The sequence below is a fragment of the Globicephala melas genome, chromosome 12 (assembly GCF_963455315.2).
Source record: "Globicephala melas chromosome 12, mGloMel1.2, whole genome shotgun sequence".
NCBI lineage: Eukaryota > Metazoa > Chordata > Mammalia > Artiodactyla > Delphinidae > Globicephala > Globicephala melas.
Window position 1 is genome coordinate 57,792,778 of NC_083325.1, and position 13,312 is coordinate 57,806,089.

General features: G+C 39.1%; 1 protein-coding gene across 2 annotated transcripts in view; it reads left to right on the forward strand.

Moving 5' to 3' along the window:
• Window positions 1–2,853: 2,853 nt before the first annotated feature.
• SLC8A1 (solute carrier family 8 member A1) overlaps window positions 2,854–13,312 on the forward strand; it is a 443,214-nt gene continuing 432,755 nt past the window's right edge. For both annotated transcript variants that reach the window (XM_060309339.1, XM_060309335.1), the window contains exon 1: window positions 2,854–3,057. Coding sequence is in view for 1 of the 2 variants with exons in the window: in XM_060309335.1 (XP_060165318.1) it covers window positions 3,028–3,057 (30 nt within the window). In the remaining variant the exon portion in view is untranslated. The remainder of the gene's footprint in view (window positions 3,058–13,312) is intronic.

A 13,312-nucleotide genomic window follows, 5' to 3' on the forward strand; every position in this document is an offset into this window, starting at 1 on the left:
CAAGAGATCTTTTCCTTATACACACACCCCAAGGCATCCTCCAGAGTTGAGGAAGATCTCCCTGGCCTAGAGTACTGATTATCCAAGCTAAGACAGGAAGCTGGGCCACTTCCACAGCCAACCCCACCGAGAACATGCCAACTCAGTTTGGCCAACCCAAAATGGGCAAACACGTTTTGGAATATACAAGCTTCTCATACCTTGGATGTTCCTAAGAATTCCCGAGGTTTTAAGTTAAGCCAGTCAAACTGTCTGCAAATTCTTTGAACAGAAAGGAGAGTCCCGCGCCCTGTTACACGTAGTCACTGTGGGTCCTAACATATCAACCGCCCTGCTAATTAACTAAAGAATGCCGTACATTCATATCATCCATTCCAGTGTGGGAAGCTATCCCACACACATTAATTCATAGGATAATTCTAGGGTAAGAAGGTCAAGGGTTCACTTGAGGAACGAGCAGATGAAGAAACAGAACTGTGATATGACCAATGTCATGCAGCTCGTAAGTAACAGAGCGAGGACCACAGCATGGTCTTTTCATTCACGTCCTGAGTTCATCATCCAGAATCCACTCTTTTGTATTCATTATGGTTTTATTTTTCTCTTCTGATAAGAAGTTTGAGGTGGGCAGATCAAGATCACTACAGCAACTCAAGATTGCTGGCGAGAACTGAAATTCTTTCGTCTGTCTGGTCTACCTTCCTTGCTTTGCAGGCCTTTGTCCTCCTGCTTGTCCCCTCCTGGTCATCAAACAGCAGCAGCAATTTCAGGCTTTGAGTTTGCTCTCTCAGAAGGAACTAGGTGGAAGGGGTAAAAGGACAAGACGGGTAAAAGCTGAACCTGTCCCCCTTTTTTTTTTTTTTTGCGGTACACAGGCCTCTCACTGTTGTGGCCTCTCCCGTTGCGGAGCAGAGGCTCCGGACACACAGGCTCAGCGGCCATGGTTCACAGGCCCAGCCGCTCCACGGCATGTGGGATCTTCCCGGACCGGGCCACGAACCCGCGTCCCCTACATCGGCAGGCGGACTCCCAACCACTGCACCACCAGGGAAGCCCCTGAACCTATCCCTTTTTAACAAATAAATAAAAGCTTTCCTGAAGTCACGCCCAGGGGCCTCCTGTTTACACCTGCTTGGCCAGAATGGTGTTACCATGGTCATCCCTAACTGCAAGGGACAAGGAGAAAAAAGAGTTTTGCTTTTGCACTTCTATAGTAGAAAAAGGCAAGGAAGGGAGGGTATTGAATGACTCCTGGGTAAGGTCACCTTCTACCAAGCCCATCACTGAGCTACGTTTAGTCAGCTTTTTAAATATCATATCTCAATTTTCCCTAGATATAAATATTATTATTATATAGAGTATATAATAATATAAAGGGAATAGATTATTATGCAGATAATGTATAATATATTATACATAAAATGCATATATAAAAATATAAATATATATATAAATACATAAATATAGTATTTGCATATATAAAAATTGCTGGGAGGGAGGCAGGGAGAGGTTGGAATAACAGAATATTTTTAATAAAAAACAATGTTGCCTCCTATCGTTCTGGCCTTAGTGCTGTTGCACAGAGATTACTAAAACCTAGGAGTTTTCTAACTTGTCATAAATATATCTGTTTTGTATCCTTCTCTCTTTTTTCTTCTATAGACATGTTAAAACCTACACAAAGTAGAGAAGGTAGTATAATGACCTCTCCATTCACAGGTTGATAGGTGTACCTATAGACTACCTGCAAAAATGATCATTTTGTTAACCTTGTTTTGTCCGTCCCTCCCTTTTTCCTCTGGAATATTTTAAGCAAATTAGCTCCATTTCAATATACCAAAATGAATTTTGCCTGTATGCCTCAAATTTCTTTTTTCTTCTTTTTTTCTAACAAGAGATTCCACAAGAGTTTTAACATGATTTTGAAAAAGTTAACCAGTGGGAAATGTTATTTGAAAGGTCTCTCTCTCTCTCCATATTTTGACCTCTTATTACAGGAGTAACAACAAATTGAAAAAAAAGAGAGAGAGAGAACTTTAAAACCGGAAAAGCTAGATTTCAAAAGAACTGGGACTTCCTAGGGGAGTACGTCTCACCTCTCTACTAGACAGAGCAGGACTTATCCCCCTCCATACCCATCCCACCACTTAAAATGTAGGTCACAGCTATGTGTCAGTTAAAGTACTACTGACAGTTAACAAATGTAGTAATTAGTATTCCATTCAGGTTTACATTCTTTAACATTAAAGAAAAAAAGTTTCCTGAATCTCAAACCATATGCTAGATGGTCGCTTAGTAGGAACTGTCCCAATTATCCTAAGTGAGAAGCTGTTCAAATACGAACCTGGCCCTTCCTCCTCTCTTAGAGATTTTGATTACTTTGACCAGGTGCTACTGCCTTCTCCTTTAAGACAAACAACCCAGAGTATTAACAACTATTCCCAGTTAAAGAAATACCTTGTGTATTTATTCATCCCTATACAATGTTATCCATTGTTCAGCCATTCATTCATTCATTCCCTAATATTTTTCAGGTCTCACATATATATCTTATCACTAAAATCTTTAAGGATGAAAACCCTAGTAAGGAACTGTAATCATATCTGTTTTCACAGAGCTCAGGAAACCCATCTCCTAAAAGCTCTATGTGGGAATCAGGTAAAAACTGGTTGTTCTCTAAATGTCTGGAGAGCAAAAATGCCAATCTGAACGTGTATTTGCGAAAAGGCATAGTGGCAGGATGGAGGGGCGGGACATGGGCCTGGCTGGAAGGATCTCTATATGTGTATTTTTATCAGCCATGTGTTGGATGAAGCGGAGTGCTGCCAGATAGCTTCTTTTCGACAGCTTGGAGTTACTGTTGGGAACAGACCCATGTATGGAAGCGAAAGCCGAAAGGCACAGATAAGCAGAGATCCAGCTATGCAAACCATGTTTAGAGACACTTAAAGGACAAGCATCCCAGGTCCTTTCTTTCTGGTAAATTTGGAGAAACCATCACCCCGGGTCTTTTTTCACATCCAGCCCATGCGGACTGATCAGCCCGGCTCCACAGAGGTAGGTGCAGGGCTTTTGTGATGAAACGTTATCTAAAAGATCATTCGTGAATATTCCCTCCCAAGCTCTTGATGTCCCTTAAGGGAAGCTGCCAGATAATATTTTGGAAAAAAAAAAAGAAAGATTTGGGTTGGGGCTGGTGACTAAGAGGTATTTAACAAGCTCTGCCTTCGCAAGACAGGGCAGCTTGTTTACAGAGGGAAAGTGGCAGCATGGAATTGCTCCCAAATAGAATCGCTTTGTCCGGGGTCACTTACTGTTCGGATTTCTGGGGATACGAATCTCCCTCAATATTGCCAGCACCTTTGAAATGGGCCCCAGCTTCTCGTGGGTTCTGATGCAGTGTATTTTAGGGGAGGGAGGGAGGATTTGCCCTTTACCTTGCTTATGCGTCCAAATCCAGCATAAACTTAACATGTGTGGTTAGTTCTTCCTTAGACCTAGGAAGAGCTGCTTGTAAACGGCGTTATTATTTTTGGCAGCTGAAGTCATTTTTGCAGTGTTTCTCAGCAGATCGGAGGTTGATTACATCCTGTTCAAAGATTCTTGGGTTGTTTTCACAAACATGGGGTCTTGCGCAAGTTGAAATTGCTGAAACCAGCTTTAAGCACTAGACTTTTCTCAGTACCTTCGACATTTTCTTTCTTTTTGGCTAATGACTGAAAACTATGGAGCTTGAGGGGAAAGCTATATGACTATAGTTTTGCCATTGGTAATGTTCGGGGAACGGTAGATAGTGGCAGAATCACAAAAGCTAGATGTCTCGGGGTTCAAAGTAAAAGCATGGCTTTGAAGACAAGAACAATATCAGAATCGCTATGACTCTAGTCTAGTTTCCAGGATACTGGTTAACCCAGCCAAAGCATATCCGTTACATGTTGAAATGCTATTCCAGCTAATTACCAAATTGTAATCGTTAGATCATTAAGCAGTTCTTTTAAAATTGTTAACAAAACCTGTGAACCTCTGCAAAACACAGAAGTCAGGGGGGAAAATTGCAGGTCATATCTGTAAAATGTGTGTGTGTTTTCAAGATTGAACTAAAAGAATTTTTACACAAGATAATGGAATTTAAATTCAAAATTTCTCTTGCTGAGAATATTGTGTCTGTATTTCAAGGAAGATTTGAACCAACTCTTAAGTTTTTTAATCTTAAGATAGAATGTGAGAGAAAAAAAGAAAGAAAAATTGAATATAATTTTTTCCTTCTCTGATGACAAAACATGACATGGAAAATGATTAATAAACAAGTGTAAAAAAATAATAAAACAGCTTGTAATACTGACCAAGGAGATGTTCTTTGGATAAATTAGATAGTTGGGAAAAGGATACAGGTGAAGTGACTTTAGTTATGTAGTGGTTTCTTTCAAGTTTTGGACGTTCTCTAATACCAAAAAAAAGTGGCAGGGAAAGAGAAAACATGGTTCTATTTCAGTAGGAATACATTATCATCACTAAAATATTATTATTATAAATTTTCATCAAATTACTCCTGTTCATGTCTCGTCTATTTAAACTGACAGCATGTTAAATTAACAACACATTCAAATTAACCCTTTCCACATCGCTAAAATAGGCTATTTTACTTCATTTAAAAATATTGGCTTGGCCCAAAAGTTCGTTCGGGTTTTTCCGTAAGCTGTTACGAGCAAACTTTTTGGCCAAGCCAATACTAATATTCTGTATCTGCAGGAGAGAGAGAGAGGGAGAGAGAATAAACTATGCCGTCTTTTTTTAAACTAACAGAGCTAACTAAGCTGTCATAACTTTAGCTAAAGTGGAACAGGCCTACAAAAGGATGGTTTTAAAATACTTAAACACTACATACCAGCCGGCTTTCCAAAAGGAACAGTACCAGCACAGCAGGAGTTTTGTCAATTTTCAATATGTAAAATATGTAAAAGTTTATTCTAAATTATGTCACTAGTATTTGTGATAAGATGCAATACGTATATGACATCATCTACTGTTTTCTCATTTGCTTATTGCCAAGTACATTTCAAGGGTGCACTTCTTATGAGAAATGTCTGTTCCTGTTCCTGTTTTTCTTCAGCAAACAAATTTAAGAAGTGTAATATAAGTAATAAAGAATGACTTATTGCTATTTTATATATATAGTATGTCATCTATGGAAAAAAAATTGACCATCAACTACCAATGACTTATGACTTCTTAAGCATTCGGTGATGACTGTATGTGTTAGAAAATCTTGAGATCGTATTTTGAGAAGAGAATTGGAAGTGTTGATAGACTTTTGTGGAAAAAAAAATGACATGAATGCTCTATGCTATAGTTAGCTGATGTAGAAGTAAATTTACAGTGGCCAACGATAACAGGAAAGTTGAAATTTGTCCTAAGAGCATAGAGCACAGATATGAGGATTCTGTCTGTGAAGGGCCAGGGTGGATAGTTCCTGGGCCTGGTTGATGGTGCTGCAATGAGTAGGGGGAACAGACTTTTTACGGGCTTTCATGGCAAACAATATCCCTGAAAATGTTGGGGGAGAATTTGTATGAACAATATCCCTGAAACTGTTGGGGGAGAATTTGTATGCTTTTCCAAAGGCATGGAAAATTGTGATCCAGAGGAAAGGTCATTAAGTTTCAAGGAAATGATAACAATGGTTACTCTAAAAAAAAAAATTCCCTTGCAAACTTCAATAAAATATAATTTTCTCCAGTGATTAAAAATTGAGTGGTCCCAGACAAACCACTGAATATTTCAAGATTTTTTTAAATGACGTTAAGCATGAGACTAGGAGATGGTCCTGGTGAGGAGTTAAAAGGCCTGAGAGGCTGTATAGTTTCTCCAAGGTCAATCAATGGAAAGTGAAGAGATCCAGCTCACCTGATCAGAACCCATCTGCCCATACTGCTCCTCTTTCATTACTTAAAATTACACTTCCATTTCAATTGTCCTGGTGAGATATTAGAAGAAAACTCCATGGCAGAGAATTGTTAAAGTAGTTTTCAGGTATATCAAGTAATGAAAGGGGAACAAATTTCCATGGCATTTAGCTGAGGAGAAAATGGCCTTTCCTATTTCATCAGCGTCTTCCCATGAGATGATCCATGGTTCTCAACACTTTAAAATCACTTGGTGGGGGTGATGTCCCCCTGATCAACTAAATATGCTCATGGGGTCCAGGCAAAGGTAGTTTATTTTTTTAATCTATCCCGTGAAATCCTAATGTGCAACCAACATTGAGAAGCCCTTTCTTTCTGCAGTAAAAAAGTGGTAACCTGGGCTTCCCTGGTGGCGCAGTGGTTGAGAGTCCGCCTGCCGATGCAGGGGACGCGGGTTCGTGCCCTGGTCCGGGAAGATCCCACATGCCGCGGAGCGGCTGGGCCCGTGAGCCCTGGCCGCTGAGCCTGCGCGTCCGGAGCCTGTGCTCCGCAACGGGAGAGGCCACAGCAGTGAGAGGCCCGCGTACCGTAAAAAAAAAAAAAAAAAAGTGGTAACCAGTCCAATTTATTTCATCGGGGGGCGGGGGGAGGTTAACAGAACCCACAGATGAAGATAAAAAAGTGTAATCTTTCCAAGAAAGAGGACTTTTCTGGAAGTTTGATTGATGTAATCTTCACTGACAGGGCGTTCCTATTTAAAAGTTTCAACGTATTTAAAAAGAAGTTTTCTCTACAATAAAGTACTGATACAGATCTATTTGATATCTCTCATGCTCCCTAGGCTGAAACCTATGTGAATGCTGACCACAATTATTGAAAGGTAAAAATATATATACGTATATGTGACATTATGTTTCTTAACTATAGCTGCTAAATGAAGTTTCATATTGTTTTAGCAAATTATCAAATAGTCATCTTGAAAGGGCATATTAAGTTTGGATAGCAACAGTTTTCTAAGGATTAGGCAAGTCATTCTCTTTTTTGCCTTTTGCCTTTCTAAATGTCAAGAACTTTGGAGAGAGGGTGTGTGATTTTACTCAGAAGATATATTAATTTATCACATATCAATACATATGAATAAGAAACTGACACTAGCCACAATACCAAGAGGCAATGAAGGGCTACAAAAGACTCCTTTCCTTTAAGTAGGAACTGAAGGCTGGGCTCTCTGAGGCCTGCAGAAATGATTCTGGGTTGAATGCAAGTAGAGATAAAATAAATAACTGCTCTAGATTCCAACTCAGGGTAAAGAGGACTCTTCGAGAAAGTGGGTGGAGCAGTGATTCGAGTTATGACTGCTGAGGGTGATTGGAGTCTGACAGCCTGAGTTTCAGGTCTGGCTCTTCAATGTATTAATGGCCGTGTGACTTTGGACAGGTAACATCATCTTTTTAAGCCTCTGTTTTCTCTTCTCTGCAAATTATGGACAGCAATGACCATATTGAAGGGATAAATTGGCAAAGTTCAAATAAAGAGTTTAGCTTAATGGCCTGTAAATGGTGGTACCATCTTTGTAAGCAATGTTAAAATCAAATGGATTTTTCTTGAGACTAACTTCCCTGTCACTAGAAATATTAAACAGAAGAGTGATCACATCTCAAAGAGAGTATAGATGGATTCTTAAATTCCTTTCAAGTCAGTTTCTAGAATTAACCCACCATTAACTTTGAACATTTGTCAGATATTGATTAAATACTCTTGAACTGATTGATTATGAAATTGAATTCCCCTCTTACTCCAAATCATACCATGGTGAGTCTGGAAACTATCATTTAAGATATCAAAAATAAATAGAGGGCTTCCCTGGTGGCGCAGTGGTTGAGAGTCCGCCTGCCGATGCAGGGGACACGGGTTCGTGCCCTGGTCCGGGAAGATCCCACATGCTGCAGAGCGTCTAGGCCGTGAGCCATGGCCGCTGAGCCTGCGCGTCAGGAGCCTGTGCTCCGCAACGGGAGAGGCCGCAACAGTGAGAGGCCCGCGTACCACAAAAAAAAAAAAAGATACAGATATATATTCCCTCATGAATATTAAAAAAACTTTCAAAAATTAAGTCATATCTTAATAGAAGAGAAGGGCACTGGTTAAAAAGGTATTTCTTAAATCATTTTTCTGAACAAGGTCTGTTTTAGGTAGAGATAGAAGAATCCATTGAATATTTACCCTATTCATAGTAATGTATTATATTCCAATTAATAATAATATATAATAGTAATAATAACTCTAGTTCTTTAGTTTCTCCAGCAGCTTGCCCTCTGAGAGATAAGATGCAATCGTATGTAAAATGACATATAAACTCTTATGTATTATGCTGTTATTATGCTATTATCCATCACAAGCTGTTGTTGAATTTCATTCAAAGAAATATAATTTTAAAAACTATTTCCAAATCTTCACTAATTTTACCACTGCTTTACCCAGATGGATAAAATATTAAGAAATAAAAATTCTTTTTTTTTGGTTAAAACCCTGAGTTCTAGATTCAGACAAATCCCAACTACACTTCTTATTGTCACGTTGGTCAAGTTACCTAATAACTATCTTGACATGCGTTGTACTCCACTATTTTCCAAGCACACTTCTAAGCAAGTCACATAGATTAATTCATAAATTCTAACAATTACCTTACAAGATTGGCAACCACTCTGTGAATAGTTATGTAAAGAAGTGTTGGTAATATGCCCAAGGTCACACAAGTAAACAGAAGAGACAGGATTTGAAGCTTCTTCTTAGCCTCTGTGTTTTCCTGTCCCGCAACTCTTTCTTGGCCTTTTAAAAATAGAAACAAATAGATTAATGTATGAAAAAAATTAATGTACGAAAAGTATTCAGCATAGTGTCTGACAAGAAGTGAGAGCAAACCATGTTATTCTCAGATTGTCCACTTAATCTGTTTAATGAGTAAACTAATCATTTGAAACAATGTTTCTGAGTGCCAACTATATAAGAAATGGTATTGGGCTTCCCTGGTGGCGCAGTGGTTGAGAGTCCGCCTGCCGATGCAGGGGACGCGGGTTCGTGCCCCAGTCCAGGAAGATCCCACATGCCGCGGGGCGGCTGGGCCCGTAAACCATGGCCGCTGAGCCTGCATGTCCGGAGCCTGTGCTCTGTTGCAACGGGAGAGGCCCATGTACCGCAAAAAAAAAAAAAAAAAAAAAAAAAAGAAATGGTATTGATTGCTCTTTATAAACTAACATTTATAAATTGTTGACTGGACACTTTTCAGAAATAGAGGTTAAACTGTTATTTTAAAGAGAATGGACTGTACTCCATTTTCTTTCCCTCCCTTCTTACCTACTTTTCGATAAATGTGTGTCGAAAATTTTACATCCTTCCCCGTCTTCACAGTTATGTAGCAAAGATGATTTGTATAAAAATGATAAAATGAGATAAAAATCGTTTAAATGAAAGTTAGTATTGTATTCAGGGACCCATCTCACAGACATATTAAACTGCATTTAAATTCCAATTCAAAATTTTAAATGAAGAACAAGAGCTCTACCCGGCATTCAACTTACATCTTAGATTATGCTTATGAGCATCAGACCTGCAGGAATTCAACATAAAATTTTCACCAGTATTGTAGAGTTGTGTATTAGTTTTATGAAAATTATAATGAAGTGTATTTTAACTATGACAATACAAATTATAAAGAAGTTATTCACTTCTTTTTTTGCAAAGAGAATGTAATGAAAGATTACCTCTTTACTTTTTATCAGGCGTGTGCAGAGGAATCGAGGTCAAATCCACCTTCTACCACTCTATTTTTACTCTGTTACACATTCAAGATCATTTGTTATATTGTTTCCCCAGAGATGATTCTGCTGCTATTAATTTAAATATTCTTTTGCCTTAAAAAGAAAAATATCTACTTTGATTCACATGAGGGATAGGGAAAGAAAATCAAAAGATTAGCGACTTAAACAAAAAATGGGGTTCCTGCAGTTCCCAGAAATCTGTAGTCCCTAATAGGTTACACTTTTTAAACTGTCAACGATCAACAGCACTATCAACAAACAGCCATAATAATTAACGTAAAGCACATAATTTCCTAAGCAATTCAAAGCACTGAAAACCTAAAACAAAAACACAGTATGCTAAATACCAGACACCCGAAGTTTTGTTATAAAGAAACAAAATTGAAGTAACACTTATATACTTGGCTTTTGTTCAGTATGTGTGTCCCAAAGCCACAGTTTAGGCCCATGATCTTTTGGGGAACACAGACTAAATAAATAATTTAGAGAATATATGTCCCAAAGCTCATTTTTTTTTCCCTCAATAATCCACTTGGGTTTAGCTAAAACAAAATATGCCCAATTTACTGCATAATTTTATCTATTTTTCAAGGGAACATCTAATAAATATTCATTGACTGGTTTGAGAACCAGATCTCCAAAAGTTCAGCAAGGTTGTGACCTTCCAAACCACATCTTCCAAAATGGGATCTGAGAAGGAATTGTTCTTCAATTTGGTGAAATCAAAGTTTCCATTACCCATAAACAGCATCTGTGATATATTGTATAAAATGAACCTCCATCTCAGATATTCAGAGGACACGCTAACATGTCACTAGCTCAGAGAAATCCTGCAGAAAGATAATCTGGGCATGACCTTGTTGTTATGCTAAATGATGATTTAGAATCCGGATGAGAGGTAGCCCATTCACTGCCCTCCTTGACCTCACAGCATCCGTGGCAAACATCAATCATGTCATCGTCACTGACTCAGCCTAGATTTGTCTCAGAGTCATTCTCAGTGGATTGTTTCAGGCACCCACCACTAACTGACAAGAGTTAATACATAGGATGAAATATAGCTGTCATCCAATCATGGAAAAATTCCCTGGAAATATCAATAGTTAACTCTGAAAGAATTGATTAAACCCAGGCCTATGGTTTTAACACAAAGGACAAGCTATTTAATGGGTCTCTATGCAAAAAGAGTAGAAGGGTGCCTAGCTTACAGAATGCCAGTTTAAGTTCCAACTTGAAGAGCTTCACCCATATATATGCATAGCTCTTCTAAAAGTATAGAAAAGTCTTTTGAGTATTGTTTTTGTTGTTTGGGGGAGGTGATAAAGGCACAAATCATATGTTCTCTTTTGATTCAGCCCTCTGTAGAAGATACGTTTGTGTACTGTATTTGTATGCCTGTGTGCTTTCTTTTATTGTGTTCCCAGAGCACTTAGAATTGAGCTCTCCCAGCATTTCGCACCAGTAAAATTATGTGGTTCTGTCACTATACTAAACTCCTTGAGTTCCTGGAGCTACATTAAATACCAGGAGACACAGCCCTGAAGAACTTAGTCTGGTGGGGCAGAGAATCACAGGAACAGGCTGTCGCAAAGCAGTTTCATAGAGAACTATGGGAAAAAGTTAATAGCACAGGCCAGTGGTGACCCAGGGAGGCGGCAGCATATGCAAAAGTCTGGAGGAAAATATGCCACATTAGGGATGGGAAACAGCAAATAGTTCAGCATTGCAAGAGGTGGCTGTTTGGTTGGGTTAACTTGTTTTTGACTCTTTATTGAAGTGTAGTATACCCCCAGAAACACGTGGCTGTGCGGTTCAACGCATTCCCATAAACAGAATTCACTCACGTGTCCGTGTATTCAGCACCTAGATCGAGACACAGAACCATTATCAGCACCTCAGAAGGTCCCCTGATAACCCTTTCCAGACATTTTTCCCCTCTAAGGTAATCACTAGACTGATCTCTATCAGTGTTTTGCTGTTGCTGAGATTTGAGGTGTGGATTAGCCAGCGGTGAGCCTGGAAATGCGATGGCAGAAAAAAAAAAACCCTCCCTTATCTTGCTAAGAAGGTGGAACTTTGTTCTGAAGGCAGTGGCAGGGGAATGGGAGGTGAGGGGGTGGCAGTACAGAAAGGTTGAGCCAGGGCTGTGACCAGATTTGTGGTACCTCTTAATTTTGTATCTCCACTACCATTTCCTGACACAAAGTAGACAATTAATGTCTGATGAATAACTGAGTGGCTAAATGAATATTCTTTACTTACTCTAAGTAATGTAGTTATTATTTAAAATCATGTAAAAGTATTCAAATACTCTAACAAATCACGCCTGCGCTAAGGAGATACCAAAAAAATATTTTATTTATTTATTTATTTCCCGGACACGCAGGCTCAGCGGCCATGGCTCACGGGCCCAGCCGCTCCGCGGCATGTGGGATCTTCCCGGACCGGGGCACAAACCCATGTCCCCTGCATCGGCAGGCAGACTCTCAACCACTGCACCACAAGGAAAGCCCAAAAAAAATATTTTTAAATGATTACCTCGTTCTTCTTGTAAGAACCAATGAGATAAAGCATGTAATATGTTTAGTTCCTAGCACATAATAATTACTCAATAAATGGTAGCTATTATTGTTATTCATTCAGTAAGCATTTACTGAGCATCTACTATTTCCAAACGTTGTGCTTTTGTGTATAAAATGATGACTCAGACACAGTCCTTCCTCTCAAAGAATTCATTAATAAAGGCACAGGATGTAAAGTTAAAGAAGAGAACCATATCAGAGATTGATAACAAAACATTAATCCAGGACAAGTCAAAAAGCAACATAAAGCTGGGAGGGAAGGTAGAAACCAAGCTAAAATGTTTATGCCTTCTTCAGTGGATCAAATGTGTGCTGTGATGAAAGGGAGGATACATTGGGAAGATAAACCACGGGGTGATGAGTAGGAATTGCTCTAAAGAAAGTTTTAAAATGACTATAGTATAGCATTCATCTCTAGGGTTATATCTACCTTGTCTGTTTGTTTTTATATTTATATGCATTGGCTTAGGATGAACTAAATGGAAACAACCAGAATCTTATTGGGGAATTGATATGTATGCTGGGGAAGGGAAGGATTTTAATTCTTCTGCAATGGCCAGTATTAGGATGATGTCCAGAGATCATGAACCCAATCTTTGCTGCTTCATGGTAAGAGCTTGATTTAGGATGGAGGGTAAAGCAGAGTGAGAAGATAGAAAGAAAGAGTTCCTTTGATACTATGATCCCAAGGTTATAACACTATCTGAAACTTGGGCCACTCACTGCATCCCCAGGGGGTTGATATATTCTTCTTATTAAACTTTGCTCAGGTCCCACCTGTGTAAGAGATGAGATGGGGCAACACTATTGAAATCCCTGCCAGGTGGGCAACAGGCAACTCCCAAAGGGCTTGATGAGGAACAAACCAAAAGGTGACAGATGTCCCTATACCTGTTGAAGGACTTGAAGGAACATTTCCCTTCCTTAGTGTGCTTCCCTGTCTTCCTAGGAGTCTGTACTGGGTGGTGTCTAGAAAGTCTCTGCTTTTAAGTGTTTCTGGTTCGATTACAGA